A 19,663-nucleotide genomic window follows, 5' to 3' on the forward strand; every position below is an offset into this window, starting at 1 on the left:
CACAAAAAAAATACGATTGTGACAGACACAAACTATCGATAAACGACTATCGGCAAAGCCGCCAAAATGCAGCGCTGATCATTTAACTTAAAAGGGAAGTTTGTTTATCTTATCCTATCTTTTATTCTATATATATATATATATATATATGTGTGTGTGTGTGTATATAGTCTTTAGTCTGAATCAGTATAATCGCAAAGACGGATTGTTAAACTCCTGATGCGTGCATTTAAATACTCAATCTCGTCGCGATAAAGATCCGATTCATACAGAAGATTTTGGTACTCGCTGGTCAAGTCGCTGGGACTGCTGCTTTGTCCAGGTGAATGCGACTGCGTCTGTGCCAGACTTTGCTCCAGTTCCAATTCCTCAAAGTTTAAATAAAGTTGAAAATATTCTTCGCCGCTGCTGCGACAAATCGGACAACTGTCTGATCTGTCCAATTGAAACGGATTAATATAGGTTTTCAATTAAATTCCCGATGCACTTACTCCTCCCACCAGCGCTGCAGGCACTGCCAGTGGAACACATGACCGCAGCTGCCGCCGTAGATCTTATCCGTCGCCCCATAACGCTCCGAGCAGATCGGGCAGCTCACATGGCTACCCCTGTTGTTACCGCTGCTCCGGCTGCCGCTGCCGCTGCTGCTGGTGCTTCGATTGCCACTCATTGTCGTACTGAACTAATGCCACACATAAATCGCAACAGATGCGCTCAAGAGAATTGCAGTTCCGCTTATCAGTTGCTCGTTTGTGCCGCCCGCTGTGCCTCCATCCAGCAAAACTATCAATAAAATACGGAACTAAACATGGATATATCAATAATGGGAGACAAAGAGCCAATATTTTGTGTGTGACAGATCCAGGCCAGTCGATGGCATCACTCAAATCTCAGATCTCAGATCCAAAAAAAAATGTACATCAAATTATTGCGGCTCATTTGATGAAAGAATGTCGAGAGTGAAAAGAACGCGACTTTTTGAGTAAATCAATAATTCATTAAATCAATTCAAATCAATTTTAAAGCTTTGCAAATTTCGCTCAGTGTAGAGCGCGACGTTCTCCACATTCTGGGCGTGTTTCCATCTCTCTCACTCACTCTCTCCCTCTCTCACTCTCTCACTTACTCTCTAATTCTCTAGCTGAATAAGAGATAAGCGGCAATATGATTAGACTAGGCAAAATACATATTCCAATATTTGTAGATTGATTAAACTATTTTTACAATAAGATTTACTGAACTGAAATGTTTTGTATAAGTATTATTGTATATTCGATTGCTTTACAGTGCAGCCCAATGTGCGAGCGATCTATGCTACGATAGGTACAAACAAACATATATAGTTAGTGCTACAGATATAGTTAATATATATAAATACATATATGGAATGTTTTATGGCATACTATATGGGTTAACAATCTAGCTATCAAATGGGGTCAAGGTCCGCAACAGACCCCTACCAATCGGAGCTCAGCGCGATCGTAACGAAAAAAAAAAAATAAAGATAGTTTACAATTTTATAAATAATATTTAAAAAAAAATATATATAATATATTATATAAAAAATAATTAAATAAGCTCTAGTCGAACGTGATCGACAATTGAGTGTTCCTTGCCCATAACTGTAACATGGGCGCATAACATAATAACTTTAACATGAGCTGTTAACAGTGGACAAACATGTTAATGAAATGCTGTACAAATATAAAGTTCATATTAAGCCAAATTGAATAGTTTTTTTTTAGATTCGAATAGATGTTTTTACAAATGAATCATAATTGGAGGCATTTTTTGTTTTTTAAATGGGTTTGTTGCCTTGCTTATGTCAGACATACGGATACGGACTTTAACGATGGTTATGTATATCGACAACATATTTTAAAAATTGAACAGCATATACAGTTTGAGCTTGGGGAATTCGGAGATAGACTGGTTAATACTAAGTGCAGACAGCGATAAATATCTATAAGTATGTTACGATTACGATATATGTATGAATGTGCCACAATTGATATTGGGAGCACAATAAACCATTTACGATTTACGATTTACGATTTACGATATAAACGGAACTGAGTACTTGTTATAACATTTACGATATATAACGTGTGCCAGCCACCATTTACGATATTGAGTACGATATACTTTTTACGATAACGTATATGTTCACTTCGTAAACGATGTTGGGGATATTCTACAATTTACGATATAGGTAAATACGATACGTCGATATACATATTTATATAAACGCAATCAATATTGAGTACTTGGCTTATCGTAAACGTTATTGTAAGCACGATATGGAATTGACGACACACATAGATATTTGTATACACATACCGTAAACGATATTGAGAGCTCAGTATACTGTTTGTGATATATGTGGTATATGCCTATAAATATGCCGTAGTCGATATTGAATAGAGGATATATGCTTAACGATATGTACGATATACAAGATATATATAACGTACGTAGTGGAGGAAGGTGGTGGGGTGGGGCGTGGGGGGAATGTAACAGTTACGATATTTGGAATTAAAGCATTTCGTTAGTCTTTTGGATTTGGAAACTTTATGGGCACTTTGCTAGCATCCTGCTGATCCTTGCCCTGGTCGGATGGGACAGATGCCTGCTGCAGTGCATCCTTGACCGAAGCCTTGTCGCTATAAGATTGGTTTCTCTTCGGACTGTTGACGTTCATGTAGATGGGCGATTTGGTTACTTTGCTGACTGACAGCGCCGTCGCCGTCGGACTGGGCACTGCGGGCAGTTCCTCCTCCTCCAGTATGATATCGTCCCCCACCATGGTGATGCGACGCAATGGCGCCGCCGCTGCCGACGGCGGGGAGCCAGCTGCGGGCCGATAAACGGCGCTGTTCTGGCTGTGCCCGCTGCTGTTGAAGCCGTTGTTGATGTAGGAGTGATTGCTCTTCTTGAGCGGCAGCCGACTGCCGCCGCTGTTGCTGCTGTTGCTGCTGTTGCTGCTGCTCGGTTGAGCCGTTGCCAGCGTTACCGATGGCGGCGGGGGCGTAACCAATGGCGGTTGATTCGTTCGATTTATTAGATCTGGACATCGGGACATCAGCTCCAGTGACTGAGGCGACGCTTTGGTCGCCGGCAAGGACTGGCAATCGGATGCGGGCGACGGCGGCGGCGTCGACGCCGATGCCGCTGCAACCGCCGCCGCCGCCGCCGCCGCTGCTGCTGCTGCTGCGCCGGCGGACATCTGGGAGACAAGGGTGCGGCTGTGGTTGTTGCTCAATCCGGTATCTTTCCATTTCTCTAAAACGAACGGATAGCGTGACTTAGTGGATGTGGTTCGCATGCAACTGAACTGGCCATAGCCCATGGTACATACCTGCGGCGCTGCTGGCACCGTTCGTTTTGCCAAAGGGCAGCAGGAGCCTGGCCGGCTGGCATAGGACGACCGTCTTGTAGGCCTTGCGATATTGCTTGTTCATGATCACATAGATGATCGGATTGATGCAGGCGGACAGGTACAGCATGATGTAGCTGAAGATGTGCAGGCTGGGATGCTCCACATCCTTGTCGGCCACCTTGACAATCGTAATGGGCAGATAGCAGATGACGAACGACAGGAATATGGCCAGCACCATTTTGGTAATGCGCCACTCGTTGCGCTTGGCGCGCACCTCACGCTGATCCTTGACCCGCGACTGTGGCGGCGGCTGTTTGCCCTCGGGCACATCCGTCGAGTAGCTGCTGCTGTCGCTGGACACACGACTGGCCGCCGCCGTCGGCTGCACTGATCCATCCTGGCCAGCGGGCGACGCGGCGGCCACTGGCCGCAAATTGTTGGGTATGGAGTTCTGTTTGTTCGCATGCCGCTTCAGTCGCTGCTCGGACTTGTGCACCACCCAGAAGATCTTTGCATAGCAGGCTATAATCACCAGGCAGGGTATCACAAAGGCCGTTATGAACAGCGTCGTCTTGCTGCTGTGCCCGTGCGCGTCGCTCATTATGGAGCACGTCTGCAGTCGGGCATCGTAGCCGAACCGACCCCACGCACCAAGCAGCGTCGGCAGCTGCATTCCGTAGGAGACCAGCCAGCAGGCGGCGATCATGATCGCGATCCAGTGGCGCTTATAGATCCGTGCATAGCAGCCATGGTGGGTGATCATCACGTACCGATTGATCGTGATCATTGCGATGCACAGCAGCGAGACCCCAATATTGCCGTACTGGATGAACGGAATGAGGCGGCAGAGCACCGGGCCATGCCGCCAGGTGCCCTGGACAAAGCGCAGACCCTGAAAGGGCAGCACCACGGCGCAGAACAGCAGATCCGCTATGCAAAGGCTGTACAAATAATTACAGGGTATTTCTTTTAGAATTTAGTGCAATTAATTTGCATTAACAGGGTAATTGATTGTATTTTAACTTTAACTTTTTTAAATTAACGAACAAATTTAATTAGTTAAGGTATTCGGCAAGAGTTTGAACCACTCAGCTTGCACCCAGCCAGTTCGAACTCGAATTTTCAATTTATGTTCTGCCACAAAACGAGCCTTTGGCTAAACTGAACCCAACCCGAACCCGAAACGTTTCCGTAAAAAAAACCGTTTTCCATTATCTAAACACATTTCGAGGTTGTCAAATTTCAATAGAGAACAAATCTAGCCCGAAATTTCTGCATGAAAATATTGATGGCTTGCAATATTTACAGTAGAACGGGCAAAAATTGAATTATAAATTAAATTCTTTCAAAACGGGCTTTAAATACACGAAAAAACGCGCACATTGAACTAGTTCGTGAACCTTTCTTTTGCAGCCCTCGAATTAATGCCCACACACACTCTCACTCTCTTCCTCTCTTACTCACTCTCTCTCTCCCTTTTCATCACATAACAAGCTAAGTTGGCTGCGCGGATTGTTTCTTTTTTTAACCCTTGCACAGGGCCCCATAAAGTATATATATATTCATGATCAGTATCAACAGCCGAGTCGGGAAGTCCCTATTACTGTACATATGTCGGAACCAGTTGGATGGGACCACTATATCATATAGTTGCCATAGGAACGATCGGTCGAAAATAAAGCTGTATGAACCACTTTTTGTTTTTCAATAAATCTTCACCATGCACGACATTAAGTGTTTTTCCTATGGTTCTTAGATACGGGCAAAGCATTATGAAAAGGTTGGGTCTGCCAGGGTATTAAATCTGCGGCGAGCCGAAGATGACCATTCTTTCTCGTTGTTAGCGTTGAAATTATCTAATGCACAATTGAAAATATATGTTTGATTACCTGATGATAAAGGCGGCGGCCACATTGCGCACCTTGGGGCACTTGAGAAGCGCGACAACGGTCAGAAAGTTGCCGCAAATGCCGACGATCATGATCAGAAAGGTCATGATCGCCGCAAAGGTCAACAGCGATTGCGAGAAGCTGCAAATGATACGAGAACAAATTATGAAAATTATGAATTCGTTGACTATCCAAATAGTTGAGGCGATCGCAGCGCTGATCCTTGAAGTGATCGTGATCGACCTTTAGCCCGCCGCCTTCACATCATATCTGCCGTTGCAGTCGCTGGCCAAGAGACGCCGGCCATTGTTCACAGACCGATCCTCTGGACGATCGTTCGTCTGAGCGGCCCGCAATCAGCTTGTTGTGGGGGATTGTGTCGAGCGGCGCTTGAAATGGGCCGCGTAATATTAACGATCGGTTATCGGACCTCTCACACTGCGCTATAATTAACCAGCAGCTGGCGCTGATAGGGTGTCGAGGGCAACCTACCCGCTTTCGTCCACAGCATCCAGGCCGCTCGCTGTGCCCGTCGGCGCCGCAGTCAGCATATCATCCACGCCATGGCCCAGGCCCGGACTCGGACTCGCAGTTGTGTCGTCATTCATGCTGCAAGATAAGGCGAGTTCAGACAGAGGCACATGAATACTTTCCGCTTGGGGCAGGCTCCAAGGCAGCTCAGCTCTACCTGAACAGCTCGGCCAGACCTTAACTTGTCACCCAAAAAATAGAAAGAAAAATAAAACCCAACCGATCGAACGACAACCGAGCACCACCAACTGCCAACTGGCAACTGGCAACTGGCAACTGGCAGCTGGCAGCTCAACTTCGGTGCAACCCGGGGGCAGTACCGGGCCGTACTCCCCACCCCAAGACAGCAAGCCCCACCCTACTGACAGCCCGTTTTGTGGCGGCACCCGTTGGCGAGTTTTGTTTTCTTTGCACTACAATAAATTAGTGTCAATTAAATAATTTAAAGAGGTCAAACACAGCACTCAGTAGCTGCGGGTGCAAAGATCAGCGCCGAACCTTAATTAATTGAGTGTGCACCACATCAACTAATACATATACATAAATATATATACATATATATATATATATATATCTGTATATGCATGAGACATGCCGGAACACTTTTCACTTTACTTTATTTCTCAGTATTAGCTGACGCCCAGTTATATATGACAAAAGCAGATGCTAGCTGCAGGTCGGGTATGAGAGATACCCTGTAAATAGGTTTGCTTCACAAACATACAAATGACTCGCAGCCTGAAGGGATTTCGCTAATTTATCGCTTTTCTATCTTCTTAATGGTATATGCAGCCCTGGCATAGAAGCCCTGGCATAGAAGTTTTTCAAAACTTAACGAAACATTTCGTTCACATTTTCGTTAATTTCATATGCCAAGTAACTCGTTTTTTATTTGCGAAAAAGCGTAAATTATTTTCTAGAGTTGCGGCCAGCTATCGCCAATTTATCGCTTTTCTATCTTCTAAAGGTATTTGCATACAACCCTGGCATAAAAGTTTTTCAAAACTTAACGAACATTTCGTTCACCTTAACTCGTTTTTTATTTGCGAAAAAGCATAAAGTTGCGGCCAGCTATCGCCAATTTATCGCTTTTTCATCTTCTATCAGAATCAGAATCTACCAGAAATATAAAATTTACGCCTGTATCAAATCACAATACAAATCAACACTGAAATTCTAGCCTTGTATTTGAAGCACTTTATTGTTTACGCAAAATCCAAGGCAGCTTTTTTATTCAATTCTTTACTCGAATGTCAGCTACAACATGAGACGAGAGGCTGTCGCGTATGCGTAGAGGAATGTGGGAACCTAAACATATTCTTGAATATTACCGAGAAGCTGACGCTTCCAGAATTATCGGAACATAGTTTATGATAAGTTCTGCAATGCGAATAATTCCTATTAATATAAGTTTTAATTAAACAATCTACATTCTTCATTCAATTCATACAGTTATCATATATATATATATTGGATATACTTGGGCTATAGATCGACGGATCGTTGGATTGACAGATCGTTAGGTTATATAAAAAGCTGTGCATAACTAAGAATCAAGTTGAATAGATCTCTGACAGATCTCTGACGTATATAGGTTCATTAACTACGCATCTGAGGGATTTGGCATATTGTTAGATCAGGCAGACAAATGTTACGTATACGCCGTGTACAACACCTAACGAGTCTGTTTGTTTGCGAAATATTTGTGCACTTATCTTATCAGCCTAGAGAACTCACCTGGCCTTCTGTTGTGGCACATGCGATTCGTTAGGGGCAGACAATCTGACTTTCACGATCCGACCACCGATCACCGATCACCGATCACTGATCACTGATCACAAATCACAAATCACGCACTTACTCGACCCGCTGTGCTTATCAGACATTAGTTTGTTGATTATTTCACGTAATCGCAGCTGTTTGAGAGCAAATCCCGCTGCGATGCGACCTAAAGTCAGCGCTCAGGTGTTTATGAGTAATAACTGAGCCACAACTTCACTCAGGTGAACTGAACTTAACTGAACTTAAGCCAGCTCTGAGCAATGTAAACAGTTAACGATTTGCGCTCGCTGTTGCCGCCGGGTTATTCACGAATGCTGAGCGCATTCAGTTGTGGATCGGGCGCATGGGGGGGCAGGGGGCAGGAGGTGTGTCGGATGATTCAAAATTGCGGCAACGAGCGTTCGCGATCATGACTAATACATTTGGGATTCAAACAGCTTGCAGACTTTCGCATATACAGGTAAAAATGTTGCAAGCACACACAACACACACAAACGCATTTGTCGCGTTATTCACAATAAGAAATCAAAAAAAATAATATATCAGCTACAATTCTTCAAGGGAAGAGCGCGATCAAAACAAAACGCACGAAAGCAAACTAAACTGTAACGGTTAAATGGTGTTCGACTGCGCGCTCGTTTATTCTGCGTTTGTCTACGACGACTGCACATTATCGAGTGTCCGCTTTTGGGGCGGCAGCTCTGTCGTCGTCGCTGTCAATTCATATTCGCCGTTGGCTGTTGACAATTTCGCTCTACACGCACACACACACACACACACACACACATGCGCTCTCTCTTTTTGTCGCGCACACATTGGCTCTCATTGACCGTACGCTCTCTGCTGGCGATTACTGTTATTGTTGTTATTGTACATATTTGTCAGACAGCATTGCAGAGGGCGGCGGGGGCACATGCGATTCATGCGATTGCCGATCGCGTTAGATACTGCATGCATGTTGTGTGCGTGTGCATGTGTGTGAGTATTTGTTTGTGTATTGCTTTTATTTTATTTTTGTTTTATAGATAGGCGATACGCACAACGAAACGCGAGATATGCAACTATTGCATAGTGAAGCGCATACTCAAGCATAAATACATATGTATATACCCCATAACAATACTTAACTAGAGGGCACCATGTGGCCTGCCCTTTAGATAACGTTAGAAACTGTTTAAATATCCTGTCAAACAATAGTTTTACTCAATTTTGCAGCACTGGCAAGCATCGAACGATTTTAATATTTCTAATACGATTGCATATGGCCAAATCTGTATGTTAAACCTATTTTTTTATTAAGCTTTACTATGCGCAGTATTCGAGGAAATTACCTGCAATTAAGTATGCATGCATGAAATGTTATACATGCGTTGTAGGTCACTCGCAGGAGCTTTAGATGGCAGCGTGTAGAGCACGACTGAGTGTATTGTACGCAGGGCTGCATTATCGCTTGGCATTTGTGGTATTTTTATTGTATGTATTTGTGATATGCTGCCCTGGTTTTTGAGGATGTCGCCATTTTAAGTGACATTTGCGCTTGCTCAGTTTGCAAATTTGTTTTGACAAACTTAAATTGAAATTCGAGAGTTTGAACGTTGATTAAAAATAGTTTGTCAATTTGTGATTATATTGATTCAATTAAATACAAATTAAGCTATTCCAAAGCGTTAAGGACGCCAATTCAAATTGGAACTGTCAATTGTTGTCACAGTGTTGCCACCTCGTTATCATTTCAGTTCATTTGCTGTTCTGCAAAAGCTGCATAAAAAGGAGTATTTTGTACATTCATGATTGCATGAAATGGGGAATTCTAAGAAGAAGAATCTCTAAGTAGAAACAAATGCTAAGTTCATTTGTGTCTTCTATGTCAGTAAACCACGTTTCAATTGTTTCAGTTCAGAAGAAAAACAAATTTCGGTTCACAGCATTCATAAATTTGTTGGCTCAAGAACATGGATTGGTTAATCCTAACCTCATACTTGTTGTGGTTCTTTTCGCCTTTATCCAATCCGGTTGTGCATATATGGTTACGTCTGCGAGGACCTCAATATAGCATTCATGTTGCTGTGCCCGATGTCTTCGAGCCACCGGACATTGAACAGATTGATCCGTCTGATTTTGTGGAGCGTCCAGTGCACATGTACACCAATCCCTATGGCGATGAATTGGAGCATGTCGGGGATGGAAGCAAAGTGGACTCGCACACGACGCAAGGGCAACAGGCGGAACGGCAGGACCGACAGAAAACACCGCTATTTAGGATCCAATTGACCAAAGGCTTCAGCCTTGTGGCATACGACAATCCCAGGACCGTCTATCTGCATTACGAGAGAATATACGAGGGCGTCAATCGTGTCACCTGGATCAATCTCAATCTAGCTAGCCAATTGCTTTGGCTAGCCTATTTGTTGTGCCTGGCGGCTGGCGTCGTCGAGATGTTGGCCTATACGCTGTGCGCAGGCTCTGTAAGGTTCCTTCATTGGCTACTTGGAACGCTTATAGGGTTATGCTCGTCGCCACGAAAGGAAGGATCTCTGCGTCAATTGTTACCACAGACAGCACACCTGGAAGCCTTAGCCATGTTAAGAGCACTGCGGGAGATTGATGATGAAACTTCGGTTGTTGCCGGCACAGCGGCTGGCCAGTCGCTGGAATCGGACATGGTTTCGAAAATTCAGCAGAAGGATAGCGCACGATCTGCCGGAGCCGACAAAAACGGCGCAGGTGACGCCACACAACAACATGATGAGCAGCCGGATTTGGGATCAGAGACTCTGGTTAAGATGATGGAATTCGAGTTCCAATCAAAAAATCTGTTTGACGATGAGAAGCCGTTCGATCCAGCTGCCGAGCGACATGCTCCAATCGCAGATCCAACAATTCAAGAAGTTAACGCGCCAGTCAAGTCAGCAGAATTCAAGGCATTTCCAGAGATTCAGGACGGCGATTTAAAATTGGAAATCCAACTGGAGATCAGCGAGGATCCGGAAGAAAATTTGCATGTGGAAGAGCACGAATCCCCGATATTGTCAGTAAAATCTGCGGATTTCTTGATTGAAGGCGCCGAACAGGGCAACGACGTGTGGCTGAGCCGAGTAGTTTTAAAACAAGTTGATTTGCCAGTGGGATCTAAGGAACCATTAGGTATTCAAGATTCCGAAATGCAACGGAAGACCGAAGATTCTATATCAGTTTCCGAGTCCTCCGAACTGTCGCTAAACATGCAAGAGTCTGAGGAACTTTCAATGATCAAAGAGTCGGAGAATTTTGCATGTGCAGATAATCCCGACATCCTGAAACCTGAGCCAGAATTAGGTGAATCCTCTGAGAAGGATGTTCCATTTGAGCCAGTCGAGATTTTTCATATCGAAGAGAATGGGAGACTCACCACCATTCCAGATGCTGCTGGAAAACCTTGTCAGTTTGTAGAATCCGAGCAGGGCGTAGGCAAAGGATCTGCGAAGCCATCAAACAACCAAGATGACGTGGTGCAAGCCCAGTTAGATTATATATTGGCTACCGTATTATCTGAAGCTGAAGAGCTTTCGTTGTTTAAGGAGCCCGACAAGGAGGCAGATTGGCAAGATCTTATATCAGTTGTAGACTGCTCTGAGACATCTGCCCAGCATGAGGATACATTCGACAACAGCTTCACAGAATTCCTAGCCGATATTCCATATACGCAAGAAACCTTTTTTATGGAACAAAATGTTGAGTTATTGCAACCCACATCAGACGCTGCTCAGGAAGCAATTGGACAGGTGAATCGGGACGACATCAAAGGGTCAACTCCAGCTGCTGCGGGCGTTGCGCCATTTAATTTGGAAGAAACTTTCCATAAAGAAGGAAACGATGACATGGCATTGCAAGCACAGTTTGCGAATTTACTAAAGATCTCCAACGAGGATTCTTTCAATGTACACCAAGCCGCGCAGGAAGATGACAATTGGGTCAGTGCTGTCCGACGATATAATAATCCAATTGGGTACAAAGAGCCATTAAAGATCCAAGAAGAGCTCGAGGCTGCACAAGCTAGTTCGGATGATTTTGCAGGCTTCTTTAAAGAACTTTTCAAGATCGAAGATATTGAAGAAACCAATCGAAATGCAGAAACAGTTAATACTCAGGAAAATGATGAGACAATAATACTTTTACATGCTGTTCAAAAGACCGAACTATTTGAAACTGTTGAAGTATCTTCAGAACCTTCAATGGTTCAAGGAATCGCTGAGGAAGCGGTACCAGTTGATTCAATATCATCTGTGGACTGCTCTGAGATATGCTCACATACGCATGAGAACAACAACTCTAAGCTGGAAACTTGGCTGGCAAATAAGATATTAATGTGTGAAGAGTCACCAGCAGATGATAACGAGTCGCCAAGAGCTGAGGATCCAGCCCAAATTCTACAGATTTCTGATGAAATTCGAACAGTTCTCGAAACTTGCGCTGAATCGGTACATTCAATGACAACATCTGAATGGTCGGAATTGAACATGGACATGGTAGAAGTAATTCCAGCACCTTCATTGTGCTTTCCTAACGCGTCCGCATCGAAGCTGCCAAGTCGGTTTTACGAACAGGTCGGAGCTGATTCAATAGGGCCAGACGTTGGCCCAAACATTCACGACGTTGAATTTAGCCCGGCAACTGAGCTCTCCATCTTGTCTGAAGCCGACGTAGAATTTGAACTAGCTGCTCAGCAGCTTCCACAACCATGTCTAAGTATTCCCGACGGGGTCCGTGCGACTCCGCAGCTCAAACTTTCACTTGTGCCCTGCGAACGCTCAGTAGGTTCCGTTGTCAAATCTCGTTCGGCGAGTCAGCTGATGCCAAAAACTTCCAGCATAGCCGAAGTTGGATCTCGTTCGGCCACTCAGCTATCTGGCCGCGGGGTCACCCAATCGGACTTGCCAATTGCTCCTTGCCAATCGTCATTTAAGCCAGTTGCCAGGACGCGTTCCGCAACGCAGTTGGCGGCTCGTGGAAGTCCAGAATCCCTAAACTCTACCGAGGACGAATTCCATTCGTTTGCGAACATGCCAATTGGCTCGAACGAATCCGCTCACGAATTTCATTCGCCAATTGTGCACTCCCTTCTTGGAATACCACAGCCCGATACGTCAGATCCGGCCGAATTCGCATCCGATAATCGTTTGGTTTTTGCTGGAGTTCCGGAACCAGTTGCTCCAATGTGGCCAGATGAATCTTTGAATGTGAATGCATACGATTTTAATGGTATAGCTCCAGAGTTAACGATATGTTCCGAGTGATCGGCACTATCTTCTGTTACCGTACCGATTAAACAGCTTTTTCTCTCTTTTTTTTCTTTGATTACGACCCAAAGTTGAGAATATCGGAGCGAGCGACGATGATCTACAGGAGTACATCAGGAGCTATGAACCGGCTGGCAGTCCGGTTGCGGCTGTAAGTGCAGCTTTGGAGCCCATGTCCACCGAATCCGAGCAGGTAGTCATGGAAACGGATGATCTGGAGAATCCAGATGGCACCGTCCAGGTTACCCTCTTCCTGCCCGATGGCCAGCCCTATGTGCTGGACTGCAGGCGCTTGGATCATGTTTAGATTAAGCTAAAGCTTCTCACTAGTTACTAGATAAGTATTACTCTATGCCATATTTGATAACCCACCTTTTAAGACGAATTCTTCTTTTCTAGTTCTAGTTAATCCAGTTTTTGATTTTCTGAATGTTTTTGAAAGCCTTATAATTTCGTTTTTCTTTCTTTCTTTCTGTTAATTCGATTAAATTGATCATGGATTGTTATATACATATATAAGTATATATAGATATATATCATGTTTTCGTACAGTATTCGTATTCTTTTTCACACGCAACGGTGGAAAATCGATGGAAAACAATTGCATGCAACTTTTTTCGTTCAATTCTGCTCAGATTCTACGATTTTTTTTTTAAGGCAGCCTTAACAAATACTAAAAATACTCCCAACCGAAAATTATTACACAAAAAAAATATTAAAAACAACAACAAATTTGATCTTTGTTTGTCTAGTCCATTGATTTGTGCGTTCACTGTACTGTGACTGCCTTTGAGTAGACGGAATTACACGCATTGCTTGAATTGATATTGATAAGGCCCGACAGCAGTGTGAGTGGGAGAGGGAGGAGGGGGGCTGCGATTTCGGTTTCGGGTTCGTTTTTCGCTTCGGGTTGCTCCATCAACTATTTCACAAATGTTTACACAAATCGAGTAGACGACGGCCGCGTTTGTTTATGCTGCGAAGAACACGATCGTTTATAGATATGTATATACTGAAGTGTGTGCGAGAGAGAGAGAGAGAGAGAGAGTGATAGAGAGAGAGAGAGAGAGTGTGTGTGTGTGTGTATCTCTTTAATTGCGTAGAGCTCAATGCGTTGCGATGGGTTTCTGTTTGCTCGAAAGGGCATCTGATTAGCGGTCAGTTGGCTATCGATCCCAACCGCATATCAAAGTATATACACTATCTATATATATACATGTGTCTCTGTGTGTGTGTGTGTGTGAGCTCTTGGCTAATGAGAACCGCGGGCGTTGCCGGTCAATTTTCAATTGTTGCCAAAGACTTTTTCATCCGACTCGGTATGACACACACACACACACACACACACAAGACTCTCACACTGACAAGACTCTCACTCTCACTCTCATTCACATGCCCATTAAAGTACCCTTCCCCCTGCTTCCTACCCTGCAGCTAGCCCATTCGCCGCGCTCTACTCAATGAACCCGGAGCAGGCCCGCACCCAGTGCAGCCCCTCTCTGCGCTCAGCGACTATTTTTTTTTTTGGTTTTTTTTTGTTTTCTTTTTAATGTTTGCTTCATTAATTAATTAAGATGACGCTGGCATTAAACGAGCGGACGACCCGGCTACTGGCAGTTCCCAAATCGAATCGATCTGCTCTGACGCCATCGTGCCCGATCGCCCGATCGCTCGGTGACCGCGTGGGGGTCACGGGGGGCGTACATTTAGCTGGAAAACGGGCCCAGTCAGTCGCTGGGGTTACACATGGAAGGGCGTTAGATACTCCCATGTTCTCTATAACTAAAATAGACTCGATGTATCTATATATGTATATATATATATGCTCTGCTCTAATCTATATACCTTATCTTTGCTTAGTTCCTTATAAATACCATACTCCCCAAGCAGTATACCCTATATATTTATTCTATTTAAGTACTCTTCAGACAGATTAAACAGTTTCTATTTGCGGCATATACCCTATATATTACAAACGTATACTATATATAATCAATCCGTAGTTATATTTAAGTAGTACTCGTCAGGCTAGGATATTCCTGGAATATATGTTCAGATAAAATAGTTTCCAAGTGGAGCATATGACCAATAAAAGTACTCTATAAACCAGAATTGCACATGACTCTATTTTATTCTAATCCATTAAATGCAGAGAGTACAGCATTTGCTGTGAGCACATTGAATATCTTCTTTCAGCTAATATTCGATTTATACCCTATATAAGCAATATAACTCTGCCCTTTAAATGTACTCTACATAAATAATATGAATCATAGTGAATACTCGAAAAGTAAGTTGAAATTCGATGAGTACTGAAAACTCTTTCAACTCCCTATCAAATACTTCTTGGGTTGTTTATAGGTATTTGTTAGCGAATACCCTGTAAAGTGTATATTTTCGTTTTTGCGGTTAGTATGTGTTGGTGTGTGTGTGTGTGTGTGTGTGTATATATAAATACCGACAAAATTTATGCTCTTTCTTTTGATTGCGGTCGTGGCTAGCATGCCCAGCCATATATTATCCGCAGCCAGGCGGAGGAAGCTGCTCGTGGGTGCATGCCCATTGCCTGGAACTCGAAAGAATTGAAAAGAAAAAGAATATTCTATTTGAAAATTGCGAGAGAGCCCCAAAAATCCAGGGCAGCGGCCCAATCAATCGACTTTATATGCAACTTTAGGCGTTTTTTCGACTATGCTGGCAGCCCTGGTTTCTGTTCCATTTGAACAAATTCTGAAAAAGAAACAATCCGAAAAGCAGAAACAAAAAAAAAAAAAACCAAAATGTTAGAAAAGGCCAAAATATAAGAACAATGTAAACAAAGCGCTCCGCTCATTTCAAATTACCCGATGATGAAGTCAATTGTTGTATACAATAAAAACAAAAAAAGAATGAAAAAAAAAGTTTTTGTTGTTGTTTTCCTTTTCGAAAGTTTCGTATCGTTTCGTTCCCAATACCCTGTAACCATAAGAATCTAGATAAGTCGATCGAAGAATATGCAAGATATATACGCACAAATCTTTGGATCCATAACTTAAAGATCTCTGCAAGCCTTTGAAGTAGAGTCTTGAAATTTGTGACAAGTCTGCGCTTCGGTTCCCTGGATTTTTATATAACCCAGATAACTCGGCAACTGACAGAGCTGGAGTTGGGAAATTTGGTATGCGATTGGCCACAGAACTTTCAATGTTTGCAGCAAATGTTTCATGTAGCTCAGGTAGAAATTTCTCGAAATATATGAAATGTGATATTCGAGCGCAGGGTATCTGAGCAGTCGGCCATGCCTGACAGGGCTAGAGTTGAGAAATTTGGTGTGCAATTGGTCACAGGATTTTCAACGTTCAACAAGAAATGTTTTGAAGCTGATCAAGTGGAACATTTTTTTTTTTTTTTTTGAGCGCAGGGTAACTGAGCAGTCGGGCATGCCCGCACAAGCAGCTCACCGAGCACACTTGATGCTGTATTGTTGTATTTGTTAATTTCTTTGCTGGATGCTTGGCTATTTGGGCTAGTGTGGATATATAGAATTTAGTTTAGTACAAAAATCGGCGCAGGAACGAGCGCGTCATAGTTTGAAACGCCGCATTCCTTGGCTGCGCACACCCAACCCCAAACCGCGCTGCCAATCCCGCTGAGCGAACCGCGACCAGTCAGAAGTTCGAGCGTGGCGTAGCATGATTCACCAGTTGGATAGCCAGGCGCAGGGCCTGGACATCCAGCTGCTCGGCGTGCCAGGCGCGGTGGCCCAGCCGCTGGCATTGGCCCGCAAGGCTGGCGGCACCAATCGCAGCAACAGCATGGACCAGGAGAACGAGCTCTTCGAGGGCTATTCGGACGAGCTGCTGACATTCGCATGGATCGCCTGCATTGTGTTCATCATTGTCGGTGTGCCCGGCAATCTGCTGACCATTGTGGCGCTGTCGCGCGGCAAACAGACACGCAACTCGACGGCGATATTCATCATAAATCTATCCTGTTCGGATCTGCTCTTTGGCTGCTTCAATCTGCCGCTGGCCGCTTCCACGTTCAAGGAGCGCGCCTGGACGCACAGCGATCTGTTGTGCCGCCTCTTTCCGCTGCTCCGCTATGGCCTTCTGGCCGTATCGCTGCTCTCCGTCTCGCTGATCACCATCAATCGGTACATCATCATTGCCCATCCGCGCCAGTATCCACGGTAGGTTATTGGTTTCTGCTCTCAATCAAGCTCCCGGCTTCCACTCTCCCACTCTCTCTCGCTCTCTCTCGCTCTCTCTCGTTCCGCTTAAAACAGCATTTATCAGCGTCGATATTTGGCGCTCATGGTGGCGGGCACCTGGCTGGTCACGTTCTCGATCATGATACCGACATGGCGCGGCGTCTGGGGCCGCTTTGGCCTGGACACGAGCATCGGTTCCTGTTCGATATTGCACGACAAGTACGATCGTTCGCCCAAGGAGTTCCTTTTTATGGCCGCCTTTATGCTGCCCTGCGTCTGTATTGTCATATGCTATGCACGAATCTTTCTGCTGGTGCGCCAGGCGGCGATGCGGGCGGGCGCCAAGAGCTCCGAGCTGGCCATAACGCCGCCCATACAAACGCCCACGCAAACACAGAAGCCGCCGGTCGCCGACAAGCCAAAGGATAAAAGCAAGGTCAAGAGCAAGGATAGGCAGCAGGAGCTGGACAAGGATGCGGACTTCGGCACATCGCGTCCCTTTGTGGTCGCCGAGAGTCTGGCCTACATCGATGACAACGCCTCCTCGGAGAGTTTTCCCATCTCGTACAGCATCAAACAGGAGGCACCCATCGATGCCAATGTTGTCCTGCAGGACAATAATCTGGCCAACAATAAGCATTCAGTTTCTGGATCCGCTCCAGCAACGGGTCCAGCAACTGCCGATGCGACAGTCAACAAATCCCAGAGCCAGCTGGAGCAGGGCCGCAACTCGTAAGTAGCCTGCAACTATATTTAACATGCACAGTAAACTTACAGCCAACTTGCAAATCGCAATATGAAATCCTAGAGACTTCAGATAGAGAGAAAAGGGCATCACATCTTCGATGTGATTATAATTACATCTGATTTTAGCTCTCTCTCTCTCTCTCTATTCATAAATCCTATTCGAGTAGCCTGCAACTATATTTAACATGCACAGTAAACTTACAGCCAACTTGCAAATCGCAATATGAAATCCTAGAGACTTCAGATAGAGAGAAAAGGGCATTACATCTTCGATGTGATTATAATTACATCTGATTTTAACTCTCTCTCTCTCTCTCTCTCTCTCTATTCATAAATCCTATTCGAGTAGCCTGCAACTATATTTAACATGCACAGTAAACTTAAAACCAACTTGCAAATAGCAATTTTAACTATTTGATCTTTTGGCCAAAACTCAAGAGACTTAATTGAGAGAGAAAGGGATCGATGTCGCCAGGAATTTGAAACTCAAAGAACAAACAGTTAGATATTTGGACTGCCTAGTATTATCACATAGGGGTCAACGTTTACGATTCAGTCGTATCTTTGCCAGATAAAAATATTGAAATTTACATTTTTTGTGCAAACAAATTTGTAGACTCTCGCGAATTGGGCAAATATTTGTTTATTTCCGAACTGCATAACCCATAATCTTATCCCCCCTCTTTCTCTGTCTCTCCCTCTCTCTCCCTCTCGCTCTGTCGCTTTCGTCTGGCAGAAAGAACCCAATCACCACATCGCTGCGCACCTCGTTCACCCGCTTCAGTCCACGCAAATCGCACTATGTGTCCATGGGTAATACATCGAACGCCTCGTCGATTTATCCGGGTCGGATGAGCGTCAAGGATCGGCGCCTGCTCAAGATGATACTGGTGATATTTGTGTGGTTCGTCATCTGCTATCTGCCGATTACGGTGGCCAAGATCTGGAAGAGCGCCAACGATGTGCACGTCTTCAACATAATGGGCTATCTGCTGATCTATCTGACCACCTGCATCAATCCGCTGATCTATGTGCTGATGAGCTCCGAGTATAGGCGCGCCTACTGGAACCTGCTGCGCTGTCACCAGACCGAGCAGCAGCAGCAGCAGCAGCGGGCCCTGAAGAAGCATCTCGAATCGAATCGGGCGCTCAAAACGTGATCCATGTGGGGAGTCGAGACGCATCCCGAGTTCCGTCCCAGCAGTGACTATCCATATACATACATACGAAGGGAGGTTTTCCAGAAAAGGTGTGACCGCATATTAGAGGTGCATACATACTCATAGACCCATACAAATTCATATCCATATCCATATGCATATCCGTATCCGTTTAAAAGCTTTCTTTTCATATTGAGGCGTTCTAGAGCCCGTACCTTGATATATATGTAAGAAAACTAAAAGATATGACCGTATATTAACTGGCCTAGAAATCAAGATATGTACGCACATTTATAAGCGTATCTAGTGTTATATATTATGGGGAACAAAGCCCCGATGCCATACAAATGCCCCTTCCAGATCCGTAAAACTGTTATGCATCATAATATACAAAAGATACATATATATAATTAATATAAGGTCACACCTTTCATAGGTGTCAAATGTTACGTATATCAATTTTTCATTTATCGCATATAGATATAGCATATATATTTATACGATATATGGAAGATTTATATGCTTAGTCTAATTTATTTTGATATACATATATATATCATATATAGGCTCCAAAATCGATAGCTTTATTCTGCCATATTCGGGATGCAGCAATGCAGATATGGATATGGATAGGATTATCGAATTAAAATCGCTGCCCACCTTCTACTTCCATCTTGTTGTTTGTTTTTTTTTTTTTTTTTTGTGTA

General features: G+C 44.2%; 4 protein-coding genes across 5 annotated transcripts; 2 read left to right on the forward strand and 2 right to left on the reverse strand.

Moving 5' to 3' along the window:
* Positions 1-92: 92 nt before the first annotated feature.
* LOC6633533 (E3 ubiquitin-protein ligase RNF126) lies at positions 93-1,094 on the reverse strand. Its single transcript, XM_002057325.4, has 2 exons — positions 492-1,094; positions 93-435 (listed from the first exon to the last, which is right to left on the reverse strand). Exons 1-2 carry the CDS (start codon positions 668-670, stop codon positions 174-176), a joined length of 441 nt encoding a protein of 146 aa, XP_002057361.1. The 5' UTR covers positions 671-1,094; the 3' UTR covers positions 93-173.
* A 152-nt stretch (positions 1,095-1,246) lies between these two features.
* Positions 1,247-8,263, reverse strand: moody (G-protein coupled receptor moody). 2 transcript variants are annotated; one of them, XM_015169941.3, is made up of 5 exons: positions 7,537-8,263; positions 5,761-5,877; positions 5,269-5,409; positions 3,359-4,320; positions 1,247-3,282 (listed from the first exon to the last, which is right to left on the reverse strand). In XM_015169941.3, exons 2-5 carry the CDS (start codon positions 5,874-5,876, stop codon positions 2,549-2,551), a joined length of 1,953 nt encoding a protein of 650 aa, XP_015025427.1. In that variant the 5' UTR covers position 5,877; positions 7,537-8,263; the 3' UTR covers positions 1,247-2,548. The 2 variants fall into 2 exon arrangements, with proteins under 2 accessions (XP_015025427.1, XP_002057362.1); XM_002057326.4 differs by lacking the exon at positions 7,537-8,263 and adding an exon at positions 5,957-6,078.
* Positions 8,264-9,086: 823 nt separating this feature from the next.
* LOC6633535 (uncharacterized) lies at positions 9,087-13,593 on the forward strand. The gene is made up of 3 exons (XM_032440075.2): positions 9,087-9,411; positions 9,477-12,819; positions 12,929-13,593. Exons 2-3 carry the CDS (start codon positions 9,534-9,536, stop codon positions 13,162-13,164), a joined length of 3,522 nt encoding a protein of 1,173 aa, XP_032295966.1. The 5' UTR covers positions 9,087-9,411; positions 9,477-9,533; the 3' UTR covers positions 13,165-13,593.
* A 2,813-nt stretch (positions 13,594-16,406) lies between these two features.
* LOC6633536 (G-protein coupled receptor moody) lies at positions 16,407-19,613 on the forward strand. Its single transcript, XM_002057328.4, has 3 exons — positions 16,407-17,028; positions 17,125-17,781; positions 18,533-19,613. The coding sequence occupies exons 1-3, from the start codon at positions 16,529-16,531 to the stop codon at positions 18,954-18,956; spliced, it is 1,581 nt and encodes a 526-aa protein (XP_002057364.1). The 5' UTR covers positions 16,407-16,528; the 3' UTR covers positions 18,957-19,613.
* Positions 19,614-19,663: the final 50 nt, after the last annotated feature.

The sequence above is a fragment of the Drosophila virilis genome, chromosome X (assembly GCF_030788295.1).
Source record: "Drosophila virilis strain 15010-1051.87 chromosome X, Dvir_AGI_RSII-ME, whole genome shotgun sequence".
NCBI classification, from domain to species: Eukaryota; Metazoa; Arthropoda; class Insecta; order Diptera; family Drosophilidae; genus Drosophila; species Drosophila virilis.

Excerpts from the sequence above, each read along its gene's own strand:
- LOC6633535 (XM_032440075.2), top strand. The coding sequence starts at position 9,534 with ATGGATTGGTTAATCCTAACCTCATACTTGTTGTGGTTCTTTTCGCCT. Across the intron at positions 12,820-12,928 it reads GAATGCATACGATTTTAATG|TTGAGAATATCGGAGCGAGC; the intron begins GTATAGCTCCAG and ends TACGACCCAAAG.
- LOC6633536 (XM_002057328.4), top strand. The coding sequence starts at position 16,529 with ATGATTCACCAGTTGGATAGCCAGGCGCAGGGCCTGGACATCCAGCTG. Across the intron at positions 17,029-17,124 it reads CATCCGCGCCAGTATCCACG|CATTTATCAGCGTCGATATT; the intron begins GTAGGTTATTGG and ends CGCTTAAAACAG. Across the intron at positions 17,782-18,532 it reads CTGGAGCAGGGCCGCAACTC|AAAGAACCCAATCACCACAT; the intron begins GTAAGTAGCCTG and ends TTCGTCTGGCAG.
- moody (XM_015169941.3), bottom strand. The coding sequence starts at position 5,876 with ATGAATGACGACACAACTGCGAGTCCGAGTCCGGGCCTGGGCCATGGC. Across the intron at positions 5,410-5,760 it reads GATGCTGTGGACGAAAGCGG|CTTCTCGCAATCGCTGTTGA; the intron begins GTAGGTTGCCCT and ends TATCATTTGCAG. Across the intron at positions 4,321-5,268 it reads GCCGCCGCCTTTATCATCAG|CCTTTGCATAGCGGATCTGC; the intron begins GTAATCAAACAT and ends TTATTTGTACAG.
- LOC6633533 (XM_002057325.4), bottom strand. The coding sequence starts at position 670 with ATGAGTGGCAATCGAAGCACCAGCAGCAGCGGCAGCGGCAGCCGGAGC. Across the intron at positions 436-491 it reads CTGCAGCGCTGGTGGGAGGA|ATCAGACAGTTGTCCGATTT; the intron begins GTAAGTGCATCG and ends TCAATTGGACAG.